Below are 21,076 nucleotides of genomic sequence, written 5' to 3'. Positions count from 1 at the left end.
AGGAAGGTTTATAGAACCTCCCCCAGTCGTCGTCCTTAAAACCTATTCCTCATTACATATAGCTAGCCCGTCCTCCTACCCGCAGAAAACCTTTGGAAAGGGAAACGCATCCTTTGTGAATTCGATTGCTCTGTGTATGTGTGTGTGTTTAAATTTTTTTTAACTACAGTGCTGCCTCGGTGAGATTTTTAAGTTGTAACATAGCTCCACTGAGCTTTATATGATAGGAGGAGGAAAGGTTATAAAATTAGGCACCGTTTAGAAGGTGAAGAAGCTTAGAGTCCCCAAACTTTGTCGTATTAATTGATGCTCTAAGTGCCTAGGTAAGCAAAAGACAAAGGCCAGGGCTTGGTGTGAACTGCCTGGTGGCTTCGGCCTACGAGTGGGGGATGGGGCCCTTTGTGAAGTCGAGGGTTGCTGCGGAGGGAGAAAACTGCAGGTCCCCGGTCTGTGCCCAGTGTGAGCTAGAGAGCGGACCATGGAAAAGGAAGTGGGCAGACCCCGGGAAGTTAGAGGACGCCCTGGGAAAAGCAGGTCCGGGGAGGTGGGCCGAGAGTCCGGGCGAGCGTGCGGGGCGGAGGCAGGGTCCGGTGCACCTGTGCGGCCGCGGGCCGGCCACTGGGGGTCGGTGGTGCCCGAGGGGCAGGCGGGGGTGTTCGCGCCCTGCTTTCGCGCGCGGCCTCGGGCCGAGGTTCTGGGCGCTGGGAGAGGTGAGCTGGGGCGGCGTGGAACAGCCCCCGTGCGGGCACCCTGTTCCCCTCCCCCGCCCGCAACTTCACCGGCGAGGCGCGAGCCGTCGGGGGCGCGCGCGGGGTGGGGGCGGGGTGGCCGGGCGGTGGCAGCCCACCGCTAGGGAGCGACCTGCAGTCTGGGCCTCCCGGGCACCCCGCGACGGCTGGCAGGTCACTCGGGCCCGAGGGGCCTCGTGGGGAGCGGCCATGTTGGCGTCGTCACTGAGGACTCCGGGCGGGTCTGGCGTCGGGCGAGGCTTCGGACCTTTGACCTGTGGGGGGCGCCCTGCCGGGGTGGGCATGGGGGCATCTGAGGGGTGAAAGGGCCCCAAGGGGCAAGGAAGGCTGGAGGCTGGCGTCCTTCCCACGGACCGATGGCTGTGATCTCTCCGGCCTGGGGAGAGGAGGTGCAGGGGAGGGACTGAGGAAACCGGTCCGCAAGTGAGAAACTTTAAAATTAGGTCCTAAATAGAAAACACCGAGGAATAGAACTGCCCTGGTTTGCGAGGCAAGGTTGGAAGTCAAACTTCGTAGATGAGTCCAGGCCGCCTCACTGCCTCCGTGAAAAGTTTCTTCCTAAACTAGGGACCTGAAGCTCTTGATGTGTAGTTTCCTCTTTGCCCAGTAGAATCCAGTGATCGCGCTTAGGTTTCTCTGCAGACCTGCACGTTACAGGTGGGAGGCTTCCACGCCTTAATGTTTCTTGTGTTTGTCTTTCTCATTTCCCCCACTCCAGAATTCAGAAGGAGCTGGCGGACATCACTTTAGATCCTCCACCTAACTGCAGGTGAGTTGCTTTTCAGATTTTTTTCATTTTTAAATTCTTATAACCATTGTCTTGGGTTTTTCTTTTTATTATATACTTTTTCTTTTATTCTTTGGCTAATGCTTGTTATGGCGCTAACATCACGTAACAGCTGAAATTTATTAATCTGAGTATAATGTTTTGATGAGCCTCTGACAAGCTCAGTACTGTTGAGAAGTAATGGATTTATTTGGAATGGAGTTTTACATATATGAAACAAAACTAAAGTAAATTTAAAGGTGTATCCTTGCCTAATCATGGGTCTTTGGTATGCCATTAAGGATGATGCAAAACCTTTTAGATGCGAAGGACATTTTGGTTTGGAAAACTGCTTTGCTATAGTAATCTCTTACTCAATCTGTGCTAAGCTAAGAGAACGTAGAGTTAAACACTGGATCTTCAAACACTCCGTAGCATATAGATTTTTTATTAGACTTTTGACAGAGCAATTCAGGAAACAATTTCTAGCTTTGATAAAGGTTTTCTTTTATATTGTGAGTTTAAACTTTTTCATGGGGGTGTTTTTTTCACTTGCTTTATTCAGACTATGTACATACGTGTGTTTCAGTTTCAAAACAAATTGAAACCAGCTTTCTAAGGGTTTGTTGATTGCAACTTTATTTAGAGAAGCCATTTTGCTACTGTTGAGTCAAGCTGGAAGACTTGATGACTTTACTAGATCAACAGTGAAGTGAGGGGTGACTTACAACTATGTATTAGAGTAGAGCCATTCATTTAATGGAGGTCCTATAACTCCCATACTTTAAAAATTAAGTATAACATTTAACCTAGTTCTCAGGATCGGCGTTGGAAAGGAATGTGAGATTTCAGAAATACTCTAAACTTATTGGTAGGAGTAGAAGTTACTGACAACAAAGTATTCAGTGGCTGTACACAATTTTTAAGATGAGTGTGTGGGAATAGGTTGAAAAGCTAAATGAAATATTTTGTTTATTAACAGTGAACTTTGTAAAAAAATTAGTGGATTAAATATAAAACTATTGCCATTTTGGTTACATTCGTTCTTAATGGTGATTAGGTGTGGGATGCTTTTCGGTGAAACTTTGTCCTGTTTTGTAAGGAAAGTCGTTTTGAGTTTGATATGGTCTTAAACTATAGTTTATAATTGAAGCACTTAATCATTCTGGGGAATTCTTTCATGGCCAATAATCTCTCAAGATGGTTGAGAAGTGGAGAAACAATAAGACTTAGGCCTAACTCATTGTTTTGATGGTGGTGGTTCAAATGGAAGCCTGTAGCTTCCCTTGGTTGTTTGTGTGGAATCCGTGTACATTCCCCAAGGTAGATCTGTGCTGTCTAGTTATTGCTCCTGCGGTATTGTGGTCTCTTATATGTGTGTTATTGATAACATTGATTAAAACATATAATGGCTTTCTTCTGAATAAGCACGATCAAATCTAAAATTATAAACCATTTGAAGATTTTCATGGGATTAATCATTTTAAAAAACAGCATAAGTACACTTAAGTTTCACATCATTTTAACTGAGTTTATGTGTGAGAGATTTATGCTCCTGAGGCATGTGGAACTTTTTTATCTTTGGGAAACCCTCCCAATTACCTCTTTAAGTGAAATGTTTGGGCATTACCTGTGGTCAGGGGATGCTCCAAACTGGGTGCCCGTTGGGTGATTGGTGTTAGGGAGACAAAGCTCAAAATACTAAATTTTTAGAAAAATCTCTGATTTCAGAGAAAATACGAGGCATCTTCATTTTGCAAGAGAATGTCTATGACATTGTCTTTTAACAATAAAGATGACTTTATTTTCCATTGGGGCCGTTTGAGTAATGTGAATTAAAATTTTTACTTTTGGTTGGCTTACTAATGGTGCTGTCTTAATGTTATATAGTAGTCCCAGTATTTAGCTCTCTTAAATGAGTTTGGTTTTACGTTTTGTGCTGTTACCTTTTGGGATTTAATTATTTAATATTTTAATGTACTTTATTGGAGATAAAGATAGATTATTTATTTATTTTATTTATTTATTTTTTTCTTTTTGAGACGGAGTCTCACTCTGTAGCCCAGGCTGGAGTGCAGTGGCGTGATCTCAGCTCACTGCAACCTCCACCTCCCGGGTCCCGGTTCAAGCAATTCTCCTGCCTCAGCCTCCTGAGTAGCTAGGATTACAGGCATGTGCCACCATGCCCAGCTAGTTTTTGTATTTTGGGTAGAGACGGGGGTTTCACCATATTGGCCAGGCTGGTCTTGAACTCCCGACCTTGTCATCCACCTGCCTCTGCCTCCCAGAGTGCTGGGATTACAGGTGTGAGCCACCACGCCCGGCCTTGGTGATACTTTTTGAAGTCAGCATCCAATGAAAATCTATGAATTAAGCGATATATTAAGTGCATACATGTTTAAAATTACCCTCAGCATGAAAGCATGAGATTTGAATGAGTTACATAATTGGTTTTCATTAGTCTGTCTTATATTTCTACCCTTTGCTATACTTCCTTTCTTCAGTCAGCATTCAGTATGTAGTTTTAAACATGTTATTAAAGTATGGCACTTGGCACATAGTAACTTCTCAGTAAACAGTTGATTATTGCAAATCAGAAGAATTGCACCTCTTGAAGGAAGGTGCACTGATTGTGTTCACTAATTTTAGCACTTGGCAAAAATATTTGAAGTTACTGAGCATCAAAACTTATGTGAAATGCAGTTGCTCAATATATTATAATGTGTGAAAACATAAAATTAAATTCTTAATGTTGTATATTATGTTGGGTGGATATTTTTTAGAACACAGTACAGATTGTGTTCAATGACCCAGTCGAAAGTAATTTTAAGTAAGTATTTTCAAACTGCTTTATGTTGCCGTAGAAATCAAATTCTTAATTTTAGTATCTCTGAACTTAATTTAGTATCTCTGAACTATTTGTGTGTGTGTGTGTGCGCGCACACACAAAATAGTTTCCCAACTCACTCTTCATTTTAGTTAGGCTTTTATTCCCGTATCATTTGGCTCTATTCTTTTAGGGGAAAAAATATGTTAACTTTGTAATGATTCCCTAAAGTGTGCCAGATCATAGATTGTAAAATTATGCCTTTTAGATAGCTGATGAAGTCTGGGCCGCTAGAGTCAGTTTTGCAGCCGTTATTTATAACCCAGGGCTCAAACTTTGCTAAATTCACTGGTTATAACTAGCCTGTAGACATGAATGTCTGTAGACAGTATGTCTGTACAACTAAATGGCATAGTTTGCCTAAGTCCTTTAAACTTCAGATTTTATTTAATGAATACATTTGTATCATGAGTAAATGTCTCAGTGGTGACTTAACCTAAAAATTCAGATGGGGTGCTATTTTAGGATAAAATGCCTGAAAAGTCATTAAACACTTCAAGCACGGGCTCAAGCTATCCTCCTGCCTCAGGCCCCCAAGTAGCAGAAACTACAGGCGCTCGACACTACGCTTGGTTAATTCATTGTATTTTTTGTAGAGACCGGGTTTCACCTGTTGGCCAGGCTGATCTTAAACTCCTGGCCTCAAGTGGTCCACCCACTTTGCCCTTCCAAAGTACTGGGATTACAGGCATGAGCCGTGGTGACTGGCCCTGATACTAGTTTTTCTGTATGTGACAGAATTTCCATTTAGCCTTCTTTTGATAGCTTTTTTTTTTTTTTTCCTAACACGGCCTATATTTTAAATAGTTTTAAGCCATTGTATTATGCAAGAATACGTGTTTTTGAAAAATTCAAATACAGAGGTTTGCGGAGTAAAAAGCAAAAGATAGTCCTGATGACTTCTTCTGATCCTGCTCATTGCACCCAGATGCTCCAAGTTAGCACTTTGTATACTTCCACCTAGTTTCTGTGAATTTATATTGTATTTTTGTGACATTCCACTACCTCCTTGAATTGGTGGTAATGGTAATGAGATGTCAGTTCAGAAGTCCCAGGCTGCTCATCATGGTTCAGAATGAAAAAGAGATCCTTTTCTTGCAACGGTGGAGTGTTACATACCTTGTCCAGGTTCATCATGTTTTAAATGGTTGTTTGGGTATAAGAAATAGGTTCAGCAGAAGTCATCCTTGACAAAACCCTGTATCTTATGTGCTGAAAAGTATTCTTCCTTTTAGTATCTTTCATTTATCTGATGTTACTAAATGCGTTAAGGATAGAAGTGTGACTTAGACATCTGAATGATGTTTAGTTTCATCATTGCACTGTGTATACCTTTATGCATGTAGAGGCAGTGTTGAAAAATTGTGACAACCAGGAGACTGGGGTTTCAGCACAATCAAAATAGCACCCATACTAGGGTCAGGCTGTTGGGAATTAGATCAACACCAGGGTCCTTTCCTATTAGGGAGGAAAGAAACCTATCTGGAAATGAATTGCCTTTCAGATGAGTAGGAAGTCTTGTGGTGGTTGTGTTTACCAAAAGACTGTATCTGGATTGTAAAACTATACTATTGTTATTCCTCAGAAAGCTAAACAGAATTACCGTATGACCCAGTAATTTTACGCCTAGCTATGTACCCTGAATAATTAAAAACAGAGGCTCAAACTTGTATGTCAGTATTCATAGCATTATTCATAGTAGGCAAAAAGTGGAAAAAACCCAAGTGTCTGTCAATAGATGAGTGGGTAAACAAAATGTGGTTAATACATAAAATGGAATATTCGTTTATAAAAAGGAATGAAGTTCTGATGCATGGATACAACATGGATGAACCTTAAAAATGTTATACTAAGTGGGCCGGGTGTGGTGGCTCACGCCTGTAAGCCACCTCAAGTGGCCTGCCTGAGGCGGGCAGATCACCAGGTCAGTAGATCCAGACCATCCTGGCGAACACGGTGAAAGCCCGTCTCTTAAAAGAAACTCTGTATTCGTTAAGAAATAACTCCCCTGGCCGGGCGCGGTGGCTCACGCCTGTAATCCCAGCACCTTGGGAGGCTGAGGTGGGCGGATCACAAGGTCAGGAAATCGAGACCACGGTGAAACCCCTTCTCTACTAAAAATACAAAAAATTAGCCGGGCGCTGTGGCGGGCGCCTGTAGTCCCAGCTACTCGGCAAGCTGAGGCAGGAGAATGGCGTGATCCCGGGAGGCGGAGCTTGCAGTGAGCCGAGATGGCGCCACTGCACTCCAGGCAGGGGGACAGAGCAAGACTCCGTCTCAAAAAAAAAAAAAAAAAAAAGAAAGAACTCCCCATTCTCCCCTCCCCCTCAGTCCCTGAAAACCTCTAATCTACTGTCTGTCCTTACGAGTTTGCCTATTCTAGGTATTTCATATAAGTGGAATCATACACTATTTGTCTTTTTGGGTCTAGTTTATTTCACTTAGTATAACCTTTTTTTTTTTTTAAGACGGGGTCTCACTCTGTCGCCCAGGCTGGAGTGCAGTGGCACGACCTCTGCTCACTGCAAGCTCCGTCTCCCAAGTTCACGCCATTCTCCCGCCTCAGCCTCCTGAGTAGCTGGGACTACAGGCGCCCACAACCGCGCCCGGCTAATTTTTTGTATTTTTAGTAGAGACGGGGTTTCACCGTGGTCTTGATTTCCTGACCTTGTGATCCGCCCGCCTCAGCCTTCCAAAGTGCTGGGATTACAGGCGTGAGCCACCGCGCCCGGCCAGGGGAGTTATTTCTTAATGAATACAGAGTTTCTTTCTGAGGTGGTAAAAATTTTGGAAATAATGGTGATGGTTGCACAATATTGTGAATGTAATTAATGACACTAAATTGTACACTTGAAATGGTTAAATGGCAAATTTCATGTTATATATATTTTATCACAATAAACAGCTATACCACTGTTAAAATATTAATCAGTATTTTGAGAAAAATGCTTATAGCTTAGAAGGCAGCACTCACAGTTTTTGGGCATTCTTGTTAAGAACACTGATGTTAAATTTCTGTCACAAACTTTGAGGGCCTGTTATAAATGAAAAGGCACAAGCTGGGCATGGTGGCTCACGCCTGTAATCCCAGCACTTTGGGAGGCCGAGGTGGGTGGATCACCTGAGGTCAGGAGTTTGAGACCAGCCTGGCCAACGTGGTGAAACCTCGTCTCTCCCAAAAATACAAAAATTAGCCGGGCGTGGTGATGTGCGCCCATAATCCCAGCTACTCTCGAGGCTGAGGAGGGAGAATCACTTGAGCCCTGGAGGCAGAGGTTGCAGTGAGCCGAGATCACACCACTGCACTCCGGCCTGGGCGACAGAGTGAGACCCTGTCTCAAAAAATAAAAGAAAAAAGAAAAGGCACTACTTTCAAGGAGTTCATAATCTAGTCAGGATGATAAGACATGCACACTCAGATTTTGAATGGTACTTGGAAATATAAATATTATTTGGCAAATAATAAAATGCAGATATCATGTTATAAAGTTTCAGAGGAGTGAGAGATTACTTTGACTTGAGTTTGAGGGATTGTGGCTGGAGAACTTAGTGATCTGGGAAGGCTTCATGGAGGAGGTGAGATATGGGGTGGGGAAGAATAAGAGATATTCCTGATGGAGGAAACAGTGTAAGCCAGGACAGCAGAGGGAAGACAGAAAAAGGACACTATTGGGCAGAAGTGAGTAAAAGCTGTGTCTGGAGAGTAAGAAACATTAATGGGAGAATAAATAGTAATAGATAAAGCTTGTGTTCTTCAGTGTCAGGCTAAGGCTTTAAATTTTATTTTGTAAATGCTGGAGAATCATTAAAACCCTTTTGAGTAGGGGCTGTCATTCAGATAGAGTTGGCTATCTGGGTAGAGACAGAGCAAGGATTGAGTGGAGCTCAGTAGGAACCAAGAGACTTGGAGATTGCTGCAGTAGTTCAGGTGGAAGGTCAAGATGGTCTGGGGTATAAGTGGTGGCCATCAAAGTGGAGAGGAAGGAGAGGTAGAAGACAGTAGAATCCATAGGACTTAGCCACTGATTTCGATATGGAGGACTTGAAAAGGAGTCAGGTTCTTCTGGGTGTTGGGAAAGTTGGTGGTGCATTAACAGAAATAAATAAGGCAGGAGGATGAACTGGCTTGAGGGAGGCAGAGATGTATAGACCCTGTCCGCAGGGTTAAGAAAAGGTTTTGTTATTTGCTTTGTTGATCACATACAATGCTTAGCATGTTGCTGCCACTTAGTAGGTCTTCAGTAAATATTTGCAGTTTGATTATATATTTGAGTTTTTTACTAAATCAGTTATTGAACTCCCAGATCTACATGGTTAACTTTTAGATTAGATTAGATTAGACAAATTAAATAGATTATAAACTTCCTAAAAGGCAAGGACAATGATTTCTGTGTTTGATTCTGACCCTACATGTTTTTCCCAGCTGCTTTAGTTTGACCATTTTCACAGCTACAGGAAAAGTTAAAAGAATGGTACACCAAACTCTCACCCTTCACCCTGATTCCTCAGCAAAATTTCACCATGTTTGCTCTGTCTCTCTCTTATCTCTATATGTTAATTTTGTGGAGCCATTTGAAAGTGAGCTGTAGGCATTATGAGTCTTCCGTGTGTTTAGCTTTGCGCACATTGAATCTGAGGTGGCCTGACAGTGGAACTGAGGCTGGAACTGGTTTTAGTAGTCCACATTAGATTTGCAAGTTTGAGTGATGGTAAAGTGCACAAGATTGCCGAGATTGGAGGAGGAAAGAATTGTGCTCTGAGGGATGTCTATGGATGGAGGATGGGAAATGAAGAGGACTTGGAGAAAGGAATAGGAGGAAAGCCACAAGGTTGCAAAAGTCCCTAGAGGGAGATCAAGGAGATTTTCTCTTGGGGCTCTAAGTATAAGAACTTCGGTGTATGTTTTGTAGGCTGAGAGGAAGAAGCAAATACAGAGACGAAAAGAGTAAAAATTGCTAGAGAGGCTGGGCACCGTGGCTCACGCCTGTAATCCCAGCACTTGGGGAGGAAGAGGCGGGGGGGATCACGAGGTTGGGAGACTGAGACCATCCTGGCTAACATGGTGAAACCCCATCTTTATTAAAAATACAAAAAATCAGCCAGGCGCGGTGGCACGTGCCTGTAGTCCCAGCTACTCAGGAGGCTGAGGCAGAAGAATTGCCTGAACCCGGGAGGCAGGGGTTGCTGTTAAGCCAAGATCGCGCCACTGTGCTCCAGCCTGGGCGACTGAGCGAGACTCAGTCTCAAAAAAATTAATTAATTAATTAATTAATTAAATTGCTAGAGAGGCAGATGTAATGTTTTATAACTAATTATAGAGAAAGTGATGGCCCTAGAGAATTTAGGCCATAAGTGGGAGAATGTATACTTAGAAAGGCTGGTAGCCTGGAATTTTCTAGAGGACTGGAAGCATTTTTGGTGCTTGAATAGCACTCTAGGTACTTGTATAGAACTGAAAAGCAGCAGCATCTTTCTGGTGTTACTTGGTTTGTGTTCTTTCCCAGCAGACTTGAAGTTCCTTGAGAGCAGGGATTATTATGTCTTTATATCCCTACAGTGTCCAAGAAAGGGCAGATAAACAATACATATTTGTTAAAACACAAAACACAAAAACCTAATTTGGTCTGATGGTTTAATAGAACATCTTCATTACCCTCTTCAGAAAATAATGGAAATTGCTGGGGAAATTGCTGTCACATTTTACAGCTGTCCATTGCTGGCAGTCTTTCTGAGTTGGCTCCCAAGCAGTTTTAGCAATTTTGACCTTCCTGCAATCACAGATAAGCTCTGGACGTCAGTGTGGCAAAAAAAAGACGTGATCTCTACTGCAGGCTCGATTGAGAAAAGATGTATTGGAGAAAATATAACACCTTTGAATTGCTTGTTTTGACTTTATGTAAGGTTTATCATCTGTGTAATGTGGCGTGGACTCTTAGCCTACAGAGGTACAAATGGTAACCTTATTATAAAGTTACCATATGCTCTGCACTCCAGCCTGGGCAACAGAGCGAGACTCCGTCTCAAAAAAAATTAAAAAAAAAAAAAAAAGTTACCATTTGCTAACAAGTGAGCAAGAGTCTAGGGCTGCTAAATACATTGAGTTCCTAGAGATGGTCCCCCAAGTCCTACAGTTATTCCAGATAGTTGGTTATGTTAGAGATGTTGGCACCCGCCTGAGACATCTGACACATTCCCTGTCACCAGTGAAGTGAAACTGAGTTTCATAATAAGCCCATTCTTATTCAGCCTCTTTTATGCAGCCATGCTCTAAAGTGAAACAAAAGACCTGGTAACTGGTGTCAGAATATGCTTCTAATCCTCTGGGAAACCTCCTCCTTTATAGGCTAAAAGCTCATCAAAGCCTCTGCTTGAGAACCGTAATCCAGGAACTCTGCTGTATGCTAATGGCTCTTTTCTTGAAATATATATGCACTGATTATGGATTGCTTTGTAGAGTCCATGCCACATTACATAGATGATCAACCTTTGGAAGGCCAAGTTGATGTCCCATCCCACTCAGGAAATCTTACAAAGCCAAAGGTTTTCACATACAGAACATACTTAAGTTGTCACTGGGTTTTTGCTACAGTGACAGACAGCAAACCATTGGGGCAGTGTATTGTTCACTAATAACTTTTAACAGAGTAGTTAAAAACTGAATTCTGTCTGCTTTCCAAAGTACATGCTGACCCGAATATGACAAAGTGAATGCATAGCCCTCTTATATAGCATTCAAAGGCAGATTTGCCACAGGTGCCATGTCTGACTTGTCTGTAGTGATTTGAGTCATTATTAAATTTTAAATAGTAATACGACGGGGAAGTCTTAGTAGGGTCTATTAGCATTGAAATGATGATCATTATCCGTACTGCCAGTACATTGGCCATTTGTATTTATTTAAATTGATTGATGGAAAATTGATGTGGGATGGGCCTCTAGTAAATTCTACAGAAAAAGGCATTGAGGCACATTTTCAAACAGATGAGAGTAAGTAGAGTAACTTGGGATGATCTTACTTGGAGAAAAGTTTCAGATGTGATGCAGCTCAAAAAGTCAGCATTATTATGAAGCACTGTTATACATGTGACAGCAGCATGAGTAGATCAGATTGTAATCATTTAAAACATTAGCGTGTCTGCTGTGTGCTAGGCATTGTTCTGTAGGTGACTAAAACAGACCTGGCCTCTGGCTTGTGAAACCTGAATTTTAGTAGACAATACAAACAGCAACTAAGCAAAAGGATTAGTACAATTTGTAATGACTAGTAGGAAAGAAATTGACAGAGTGCAGTGATGGAGAATGATTGGGGAAGGTATGAGGGTTACCTAGAGAAGGCTTACAAAGACATGTAGTCAAAGACCTAAAAGATAGGAAAGGAAATGGCCTTGTGAAAAGTACCACAAGACATCTGGGACAGAGGGAAGGTAAAAACAGGCCCTGAGGCAGGGACAAGTCAGGTGGTGCTGATTATGTAAACCGTGGTAAGTAGAGAGTTTGGATTTTTCTCAGTAATGCTTTAAAAGGCTTTTCCCACCCTCCCTGCTGCATGGAAAATAGCTGGAAGGAAGACACTAGCGGAGGAGGGGAAACCAGAAAAGAGGGTATTGCTCTGTTTCAAGCTAGCTGGTGCAGGTGGCTAGGATTAAGGTGGTGGCAGTGGAGATACGGTAGAACACAAGGACCTGTTGATGGATTGCATGTGACAGATGAGGGACAGGAACAAGAATGACTCCAAGCTTCTGTGTTTTTTTGCAGTTGGCTAGATGATGGTGATGTTTTGCTGAGAGGTAGACTCCTAGGCCTAGAGTAGGGCTGTAGGGTGTGCATGTGGTGGGTGGCGGGGGAGATGAGGGCAGGGTGGAAATGACTCCTTTTTGGACTTGATAGGTTTGAAATTATTCCCATGAGGCATCCAAATGCAGGTGTCAAAAATAAGTGAGACATAGGTAATTGGAGCTCTGAGGAATATTGTGAACTTGAGATACATACACATTTGCAAAGGAGACCTTACTAAATAGAGGCTCTTAAGTGTCTTGGGAATGCCTTTATCTCTCTTAGAAAGGAAAGACATCATGAGAAGAGTGCCCAGGGTGGAGACTCAGGCATCTGGCATTTATAAGTGTACAGTAGGAAAAGCCAGCAAAGGAGACAGAAGGAAAATAAGAGAGCGTGGTATTAGAAAGCAGTGAGCAGAAAGTTTTGAGGTAGAGTGATCAAGTGGGAAATGGTGCTGTGCAGTAGAAAAAGATGAAGACCAGCACGTGACGACTGGATTTTACCTCAGGTTTGTTGGTGACCTTCACATGTCAAACCTTGTTTAGAGGAGAGACAATGGAAAAGGAGGAATGATATTCAAGAATGAAAATCTGTTTGTATTACTCTTCCTAGTTAAAATATTTCATTGTATTTATCCAGAAAAGTGATGTGGTATTATCTACTTTCTACGCTTTCGGGCAGAATTTCTTAACACGGTATATATAATTTTGGGGGGAGGATGGGGAAAGGGCCTACTGCCATTTTCAGTGAATTCTCAAAGGATTTTTTTTTCTGATCTCCCCTCTTTCCTCACCAAAAAAAGTTAATTTCTACTTTACGAGATTCAAGTCCTTTGTAATCTTTAGGTTAATGTTGTACCATGGATGTTACAAGTAAATAGTGTCAGGTTCATGTAGTACATCTTGATGAATCTCTTTTACAAGACTTGGTTTGAAACTACTGGATAAATTGGAAAATCAGTAAATTGCTGCTGCCATCCTTAAAAATGTTTTACATGCTTTGATTTGCGTTGACCTTTTGTATTCTGTTCAAGCTGGAGAATGCACTAGAATGAGTTGGGTATATGTATATACTTTTAACACAGCATAAGTTATTCATCATATTTAATGTTTTTCATCCTGCCGCCACCCCACCCCCGCCGTCACTGCCTCCCTTCCACAGACGAAGCCTTGCTCTGTCGCCTAGGCTGGAGTGCAGTAGTGCCTTGGCTCACTGTAACCTCTGCCTCCTGGGTTCTAGCGATTCTCCCGTCTCAGCCTCCTGAGTAGCTGGGGTTACAGGCATGTGCCACCATGCCCGCTTAATTTTTGTATTTTTAGTGGAGATGAGGTTTCACCATGTTGGCCAGGCTGGTCTCAAACTCCTGACCTTGTGATCCACCTGCCTTGGCCTCCCAAAGTGCTGGGATTACAGGCATGAGCCTCTGCGCCCAGCCTGTTTCTCGTCCTTTTAATATGGGCTGTTATGTTAATGCTTTACATTGAATAACCTAGAACTCTTAAAGCATCATATAAGCATTATCTTTTTAATTGTCCACTGACTGTGTCTTAATAATTTGTTTCAGATTATGCCAAATACTCTTGGTCCTGCTTAACTTGATAATTGAGGGTAGAATTAAGAAAGTTTTAGGATTATGAATCATTCTTCTAATTCAGAGAGTAATTAGTTGGAATCACAAAAGCGTTAGGTTACTGCCAGAGAAAAGCAACAAATAATATGTGGAACCACAGATGTTTTGGCTACATAGGAATTTTGCTGCACAAGTAATTTAAATTGTTGCTACTACCACTTACAGCCTTTCCTCCTCTGTGGGAGTACATCTCAATTTTTAAGGTAATTTATTAGAATTGGTGTTACAAAAATTTATTTCTTAGCAGACTTTACTACAACACATTTATCCTAAATAAAAGGAGATTGTTGACTTAGCAGAGAAAAAGACCCTAAAAGAAAACATTTGTTTTATTACAAGCACCCAGGAGGATTTTTTGTAAACATGAAAGATACCTTTCCTCTAACCTAAGTAAATATTTCAGAACAAATGTATGTTAAGTGATTATAGTAATGTGTGTGCAGAGACTGGCAGTAAAGTTAGCAGCATCATATACTACTTGCTAGTATATGACACTGCTTTGGCCTTTTTCTGAGTAACCCTCTCTCTGAAAGTCCTCAGAATGCCTAACTTCATCCTTCAGGGAGATTGGTAACCCCCGAAAAGACATTTATTTTTTGTAGCTTGGTATTCTGAGATGTTCTCACATCCAAAGTAAACATTGTCAAGTGATTTGGACCATTCCTAAAGTAAATCATATATTGAGGACACAGTTCTTGTTAAAACTGAAATTTGAAGTTGTTGCCATTCTCTGCATCCACACTACTGGATTCTATGTAGATGTGAGGATTTCTCCTTCTACATTTTACTGTAACTGTTTACATGTACCTGTATTGGGAAGAAATTATATGTTGTAGCAAGTTAAGACACATGATTTTGGTAAAAAAGTAAAAACTTGTTAAGATCTTGGAGCCCAAACTTATTTGTTATGATTTGGACCTAGGAAGGACTGGATGCTCCCTTCTCTGTCCCTGTGTCCTGTTTCTTCTGAGGTGTATATTGATAACGAATTTGTGAAGAAAGGCATTCTTTGATGACTTAGCAGAGAAAAAAAGTGATAGTAATTTTATGCATCCTGTCTCCAGATGACTGGTACTATGTTTTACTTTCTCCTCTTTTCATTTCTCCAGAGCCACTCTTAAAATCTTTCTAGTTAATGGTTTGTTATAGTCCAATTTTTATTGCTTTCCAAGATTTGAACTTTCTATCTGAATGTAAGCCCCCCTCCAAAAGCAGTCATCTTTCAGTTCTGAAGCTCCTCTCATACCCTTCAAGCCCCTCAAGGAGCACTAGGTTTGAGGATGATAGCATTTACTCATTGTCCTTTGACCTGAATATGCCTAGAAAGAAATGCTATGTTGGATCTCAGTATACCTAATAGCAATCCTGCAGGCTGAATTTGCATTTTCCTTTCTGGTTGAAATCTTGTCAGTTTACTTGTGCATTTCTTACTTCGTCCCGTTCTGGTGTGCTTCCTCCCCTTCCTCCTCCCTTAAGAAAAAGAAAAAAACGGTTAGTCAGTTCGGGGAAGTTTTCTCAGAAATTTCTGTGGACAGTGCTAACTTAAGCCAGAAAACAGTTTGTGACACTTGACTTTTCAAGGAGGAGATAAGATTTTGTGTACCCAGACTGTATGTATCAGTTATTATGGGACTGAACTTCGAAAGTGTGACTAATTCCCCAACAAGTCATATGCTGAACCTCGTAGGATTAGTACTTACATTTCTTGAATTAATTTTAAAAATGTGTAACATACTACACACACGTCATTTGCATCATGAGGATTGTCCATACTAATGAGATTTTTGTTTGTTCCAGTTAAATCTTACTCCTAGTTTTGCAAGTGTATTCAGACCTGGCATGGTTGTCAGTGACTCAGCTGGAGTGGGCAGGGCAGCCTCCAACCTGCCCCACCTGTGTTTCTCTGCCTGTTTACTTGTGACCTAGGCTGAGCAGTACAAATCATTGACAACACTGGCAGTGCTTTGGTCTGTGCCTGCCCTGGCTTACTCCACTTTTTGGCCCTTTGATTTAAGATGCAGTTACAACCAGTGGCTCCTCACTATGTTCAGTCATTCGTTCTAATATTTATTGGACGTTTACTGTTGTGCCAGGTACTAAAGATACAGCAGCAGAAAAGAGACTGTCTCTGCACTCATGGAAGTTTTGTTCATGTAGAGGGAGGTACAGTAAAAGAAACAAATGTACAAAAGTAATTTCAGAAAACAGTACCAAGAAATTAAAATAGAGTAAAATGGTTTAGTGAGTGACTGGGCAGGTTGGGACATTGGTTGGTGCTACATTGGGGAAATAACCCTGAATGATGACAAGGACCCAACCATGAGAAGGGCATTTTAGGCTGAAGGACAGCAGATAGAAAGGTGCTGAGTAGGGTAGGCCAGTGTGGCTGGACATAGTGAATGAGGATGAGAGTGGTAGGCAATGAGGTAGGCAGGGGTCAGATTTTATTCAAATTTCAGTAGAAAGCCATGGGAGAGCTTTAAATGGAGGAGTGAAATACTAGGTATTTGGAGAATACCTCACATGAAATTTCCTACTCATGAAAAGAGAGAAGGCGGGTGCAGTCGGGCATGCCTATATTCCCAGCTGTTAGGAGACTGAGGCTGGAGGATCACTCAAGGCTGGGAGTTTGAAGCTGTAGTGTGTACTGTGATTGCACCTGTGAGTAGCCACTGCACTCCAACCTGGGCAACATAGTGAGAGCCTCATTTAAAAAAAAAAATTAGGATTCTGTTCAGTGTTTTGAAAAAATCATATTAAAAAATAGAGGTTGGCCGGGCGCGGTGGCTCATGCCTGTAATCCCAGCACTTTGGGAGGCCGAGGCGGGTGGATCACGAGGTCAGGAGATCGAGACCATCCTGGCTAACACGGTGAAACCCCATCTCTACTAAAAATACAAAAAATTAGCTGGGCATGGTGGCAGGCGCCTGTAGTCCCAGCTACTTGGGAGGCTGAGGCAGGAGAATGGCCTGGGAGGCGGAGCTTGCAGTAAGCCGAGATCGCGCCACTGCACTCCAGCCTGGGCGACAGAGCGAGACCCCGCCTCAAAAAAAAAAAAAAAATAGAGGTTATGCAGATACTATGTAAAACTTTTTTTGGCATTATATGCAGTTTTACTGACTGTTATGTAACAGTTCTATTATATCTAGATATCTGTGTTTTTAACAAATCTAGACATTTTGCAAAAGCTGAAGACATGTTACCAAAAATTGGTGTCTCAACCAGTGAAAGGAGGTACAGCATTACTCACCTGGTCTTGCCATAAAGGTTGGATGAAGTGTGAATGTTTGTAATGCGTACGTAGTATTTAAAGCTAACAGAAACAACTTAGTTGTCTTTGTAGCATACTTGCTTTGGTTCCTGGCTGTTCACCTGAAGTGAAGACAGCCTGAGTCTGGCAATAGGGAAGCATCGAGAGTTTGGCTTCCTCCTTCTTCAGACCAACAGCAGCAAATGACACAGCAGGGAAGCTAGGAGAGTTGGGCACCTTGGAAACAGGGAACCTCAGCAGTCTGGGAGGCAGCTGGCCAGAACTCCTCCCAGCCCTCACTTGGTTATCTGTGATATCGAAAAGATTTATCTCTACGGTGTGAAGCCCCAAACCTGTGATATGACTATGGAGGGAGAATGCTTTCCAATTGTCTTGATTTGGTAGATACTTTTGTGGAGTTGTAATTTTTTCGTAGTTTTTTGTTATGATAGCTGAAATATTTGTTCTGAAGGGGAGGTTTAAACACAGATAATAAAGCTAATGAAGAGATTGGAGTAGCAGTGTAATCATTCTTTGACATGTATTTTAAACGTTAGGTACTAAATCCCTTTTTGATATATATGCTATAAAAATGACTTATAAAATGAAATGTAATTCTAGCATATCTTAAACTGTTGCCAGGAGGTTTTTGGGTGCACTGATAAGAAATTACATGATTTCTTGCAGAAGGGTCATTTGTCTTGCTAAAGGACCAGTTTCTCATGACTCCCCCCTCCCTGCTAATAAACAGCTAAGAAAAGGGCCCCTAGGAATTTTTTTTTCACTTATCCATTATAAAAAGTTATTCACAATTCTTAAAGGGACAAAATTTCAGTGCAGACAAAACATGGCTATTTGCCCAAAGGGAAAAACCACCAAATAATAAAAAACAAAACACAACACACACACACAAATCCTGTATTTTGTATTTGGCTTTGGGGTGAATTTTGGTAATTCTAAAATGATATGAATGCATGAATATATCCAGTATTCTGGGTGTTCTTTCACTTTATACAAAATAATGAAGGAACAGTAGAAAGCCTGATTTATTATATTCTGGACAGCTCTTCAGATTTACTATACAAATTTTAGCTTAGTTTCTTTTTGCTTCACACTGTGCTTTGGAGATTTTAAAAATAGGATAAAAGCTTTAATAATAACAGCTAACTTTATTAAGTATGTCAATATGATTGTTATTCTCATTTTATAAATGAGGAAAGAGAGCGTTAAAATACTTAAGTACCTTGCCCAAGGTCACTAGGCTCTCAAGTGGAGAAGCTGGTATTTAGGCCCTAGCCTTCAAAGCCTAACTATTATGCTCTACTGCCTCTTATAGTGGCTTTATGAATTACAGACCTTCCTTTGAGTTGTTGATGTTAAATTTTACTCATATGCAGAGCTGTATTTAAATTTAAAAAGAGGCTTATTTTATAACATTGCCGCTGATATTTTTCATTGGAATTGCCGTCTACCTCTACTTGTTCTCCAGTGTAGATTTAATTATTATATTCTTTTGTTTAAAAATCTAAGGTCCCAACTGCCCTTAGACTTAAGTGCCCAAAATCTTTATGTAGTATTCAGATCCCTTACAACCTGATCCCAGCTTTTATATTCTCATCTTATTTCCTCTCTCTGTAACTTGCTGTTTTCAGTATGCCCCCTAGGAAGTTCTCTCTCCCAACTTCTTTCCTTTTCATTTTTCAAAGCTCAGATAAAAATGACTCACTCCACACAGCTCCCATCTGTGTCCCAGGGCACTGTAAATACATACCTCTTTAAAACATGTATCACATTCAGTTACGGTCATTTGTGTTTGTCACTCTGTCAAGACTGAGTTTTTTAAAAATATGATTATTTTTGTTTCTTGTACCTAACACCAGCAGATGCCTAAAAAGTATGAATGCTTACTGAAATAAAGTACAGCATTTAGTAGTAGTTGTATAAATGTTACCAGTTAATTCATTTAGATGTTACCATCAATCACAGAAATATGTAGGCTGAAGCAATGAAATAATACAGTGTGTTTTAATCTTTCATTGTGTAAAAAGATGAATTTCTATATTGTATGTAAATGTCATATTGATAACATTTTAAATATAGGCTTAATTTCTGAGAAGATACACAGTATACACAGTGATTAAAAAGTAAGATATTTAAATCTATGGGAAAATGGGATCATTGTTTGAATATTTACCAGTGCTAGTTGAAGCAATTGCTGGTAAAGGCATTGGAGTTGATGCATATAGATAGAAGTTACTTTTGCAGTAAAACCTTAGAGTCACCATCAAAATAGAAGACTTGAAACATTTTATTTGACTCAGGCTGGGCGTGGTGGCTCGTACCTGTAATCCCAGCACTTTGGGAGGCCAAGACAGGTGGATCACAAGGTCAAGAGATCGAGACCATCCTGACCAACATGGTGAAACCCCGTCTCTACTATAAACACAAAAATTAGCTGGGCGTGGTGGCTTTGCGCCTGTAATCTCAGCTACTCAGGAGGCTGAGGCAGGAGAATCGCTTGAACCCGGGAGGCAGAGGTTGCAGTAAGCCAGGATTACACCACTGCACTTTAGCCTGGCAACAGAGTGAGACTTTGTTTTGAGTCAAATAAAATTTTTCAAGTCTTCTATTCTGATGGTGACTCTAATATTTTATTGCAAAAGTAACTTCTATCTATATGTATCAACTCCAGTGCCTTTACCAGCAACTGCTTCAACTAGCACTGGTAAATATTCCAAAAATAAAGGAAAAATTTTATTTGACTCAAATTACAAGCTGAGCATTTATGTGTGTCTGTGTGTGCATAACACTGAATTAGATCATCTGGAGATACAAAAGTGTGATAGATGCTGTCAACATAAAATAAACATTACATAGCTACTGAACAAGACATTATATGAAAGTTCGTTAATGACCTAAGATGTAAATTTGTTTATAATTTTTATCATAATTCCATTTCATCTAAACCTTATGTGATTTCAGTGTTTTCCTTAGATTTGTCAAACATTCTAGTGTGGTGATTTCCAGGCTTGTCCCTGTCCCAGCACACCTAAGGAAGAGGGAAAATGCCCATCAATAAGTAACAGGGGTTTACTTTCAGTAGACAGGGTGGATGGAAGGAGAGATTAGCAAATTTGGGGTGAAAAATAAAAGCCCTCCAGTGGTTCCGACAAGCTGTAGCTGGAGGGTGGTAGTTGCAGAAGGGGCAGTTTCTCCGTTTTGTATTTCTAATTTTTTTCTTTGATTCTTGAAAATAAGTTCTTATTTTTGATAAGATGGAGGATTTTTTTTTTTTTTTTTTTTTTTTTTTTTTTTTAGACAGGGCCTCAAAAAAAAAAAAAAGACAGGGCCTCGCTTTGTTGCCTAGACTGGAGTGCAGTGGCGTGATCATAGCTCACTGCAGCCTTGAACTCCTGGGGTCAAGCAATCCTCCCACCTCAGCCTCCTAAGTAGCTGGGACAACAGGTATACTCCACAAAGTCCAGCTTTTTAAATTTCTTTAGAGACAGGATCTCACTATGTTGCCCAGGCTGGTCGGGAACTCGTAAACTCAAATGATCCTCCTGCTTCAGCCTTCCAAAGTGCTGGGATTACAGGTGTGAATCACCACACTCAGCCCCAGCTGTTTTCTAAATTTTTTGGAGAGGTGGGATCTTGCTGTGTTGCCTGGGCTGGTCTCAAACTCCTGGTCTCAAGCAGTCCTTCTCCCAAAGCACTGGGTTTACCAGTAGCCTGAGTCCCCATACCTGTCCCTCTCCCAGAAAAGTGCTGAAGTGGGAAAGTTTACAGATTTAGGGAGTCCAAGGAGAAGGCTGAGGTCGAGCTAATAAGAGAAGGAGAAGGGAAAGAGGAACTGAGAAAGGAAAGGGGTCTAGAAGAGAGGTTAGACATGGGGACTTTGGTTTTCCCCTCAGGCTTAGCTCGCTGTTTTCTATAAATAAGAGATGTCTGAAAGAGAAGCAGATAAAAGAAAAGGAGAAAGCCTTCAGCACATTTGTGAGCTGATGAGCATGGATT

General features: G+C 41.3%; 1 protein-coding gene across 3 annotated transcripts in view; it reads left to right on the top strand.

Annotated features, from left to right (window-relative positions):
* The window catches only part of LOC105488921 (ubiquitin conjugating enzyme E2 E1), an 84,693-nt gene that overhangs the window by 4,042 nt on the left and 59,575 nt on the right, over positions 1-21,076 (top strand). Inside the window, exons 1-2 of one of the 3 annotated variants that reach the window (XM_011753425.3) lie at positions 406-534; positions 1,468-1,518. In XM_011753425.3, the coding sequence (XP_011751727.2) occupies positions 479-534; positions 1,468-1,518 (107 nt within the window). In that variant the 5' untranslated portion in view covers positions 406-478. Of the gene's footprint in view, positions 1-405; positions 535-1,467; positions 1,519-21,076 lie in introns of those variants that run through there. The other 2 variants (XM_011753426.3, XM_011753424.2) reach the window with 2 other exon arrangements.

This window comes from Macaca nemestrina, chromosome 2 (genome assembly GCF_043159975.1).
Source record: "Macaca nemestrina isolate mMacNem1 chromosome 2, mMacNem.hap1, whole genome shotgun sequence".
In the NCBI taxonomy this organism is placed as follows: Eukaryota; Metazoa; Chordata; class Mammalia; order Primates; family Cercopithecidae; genus Macaca; species Macaca nemestrina.
This window is presented reverse-complemented; position numbering and strand designations above follow the sequence as displayed.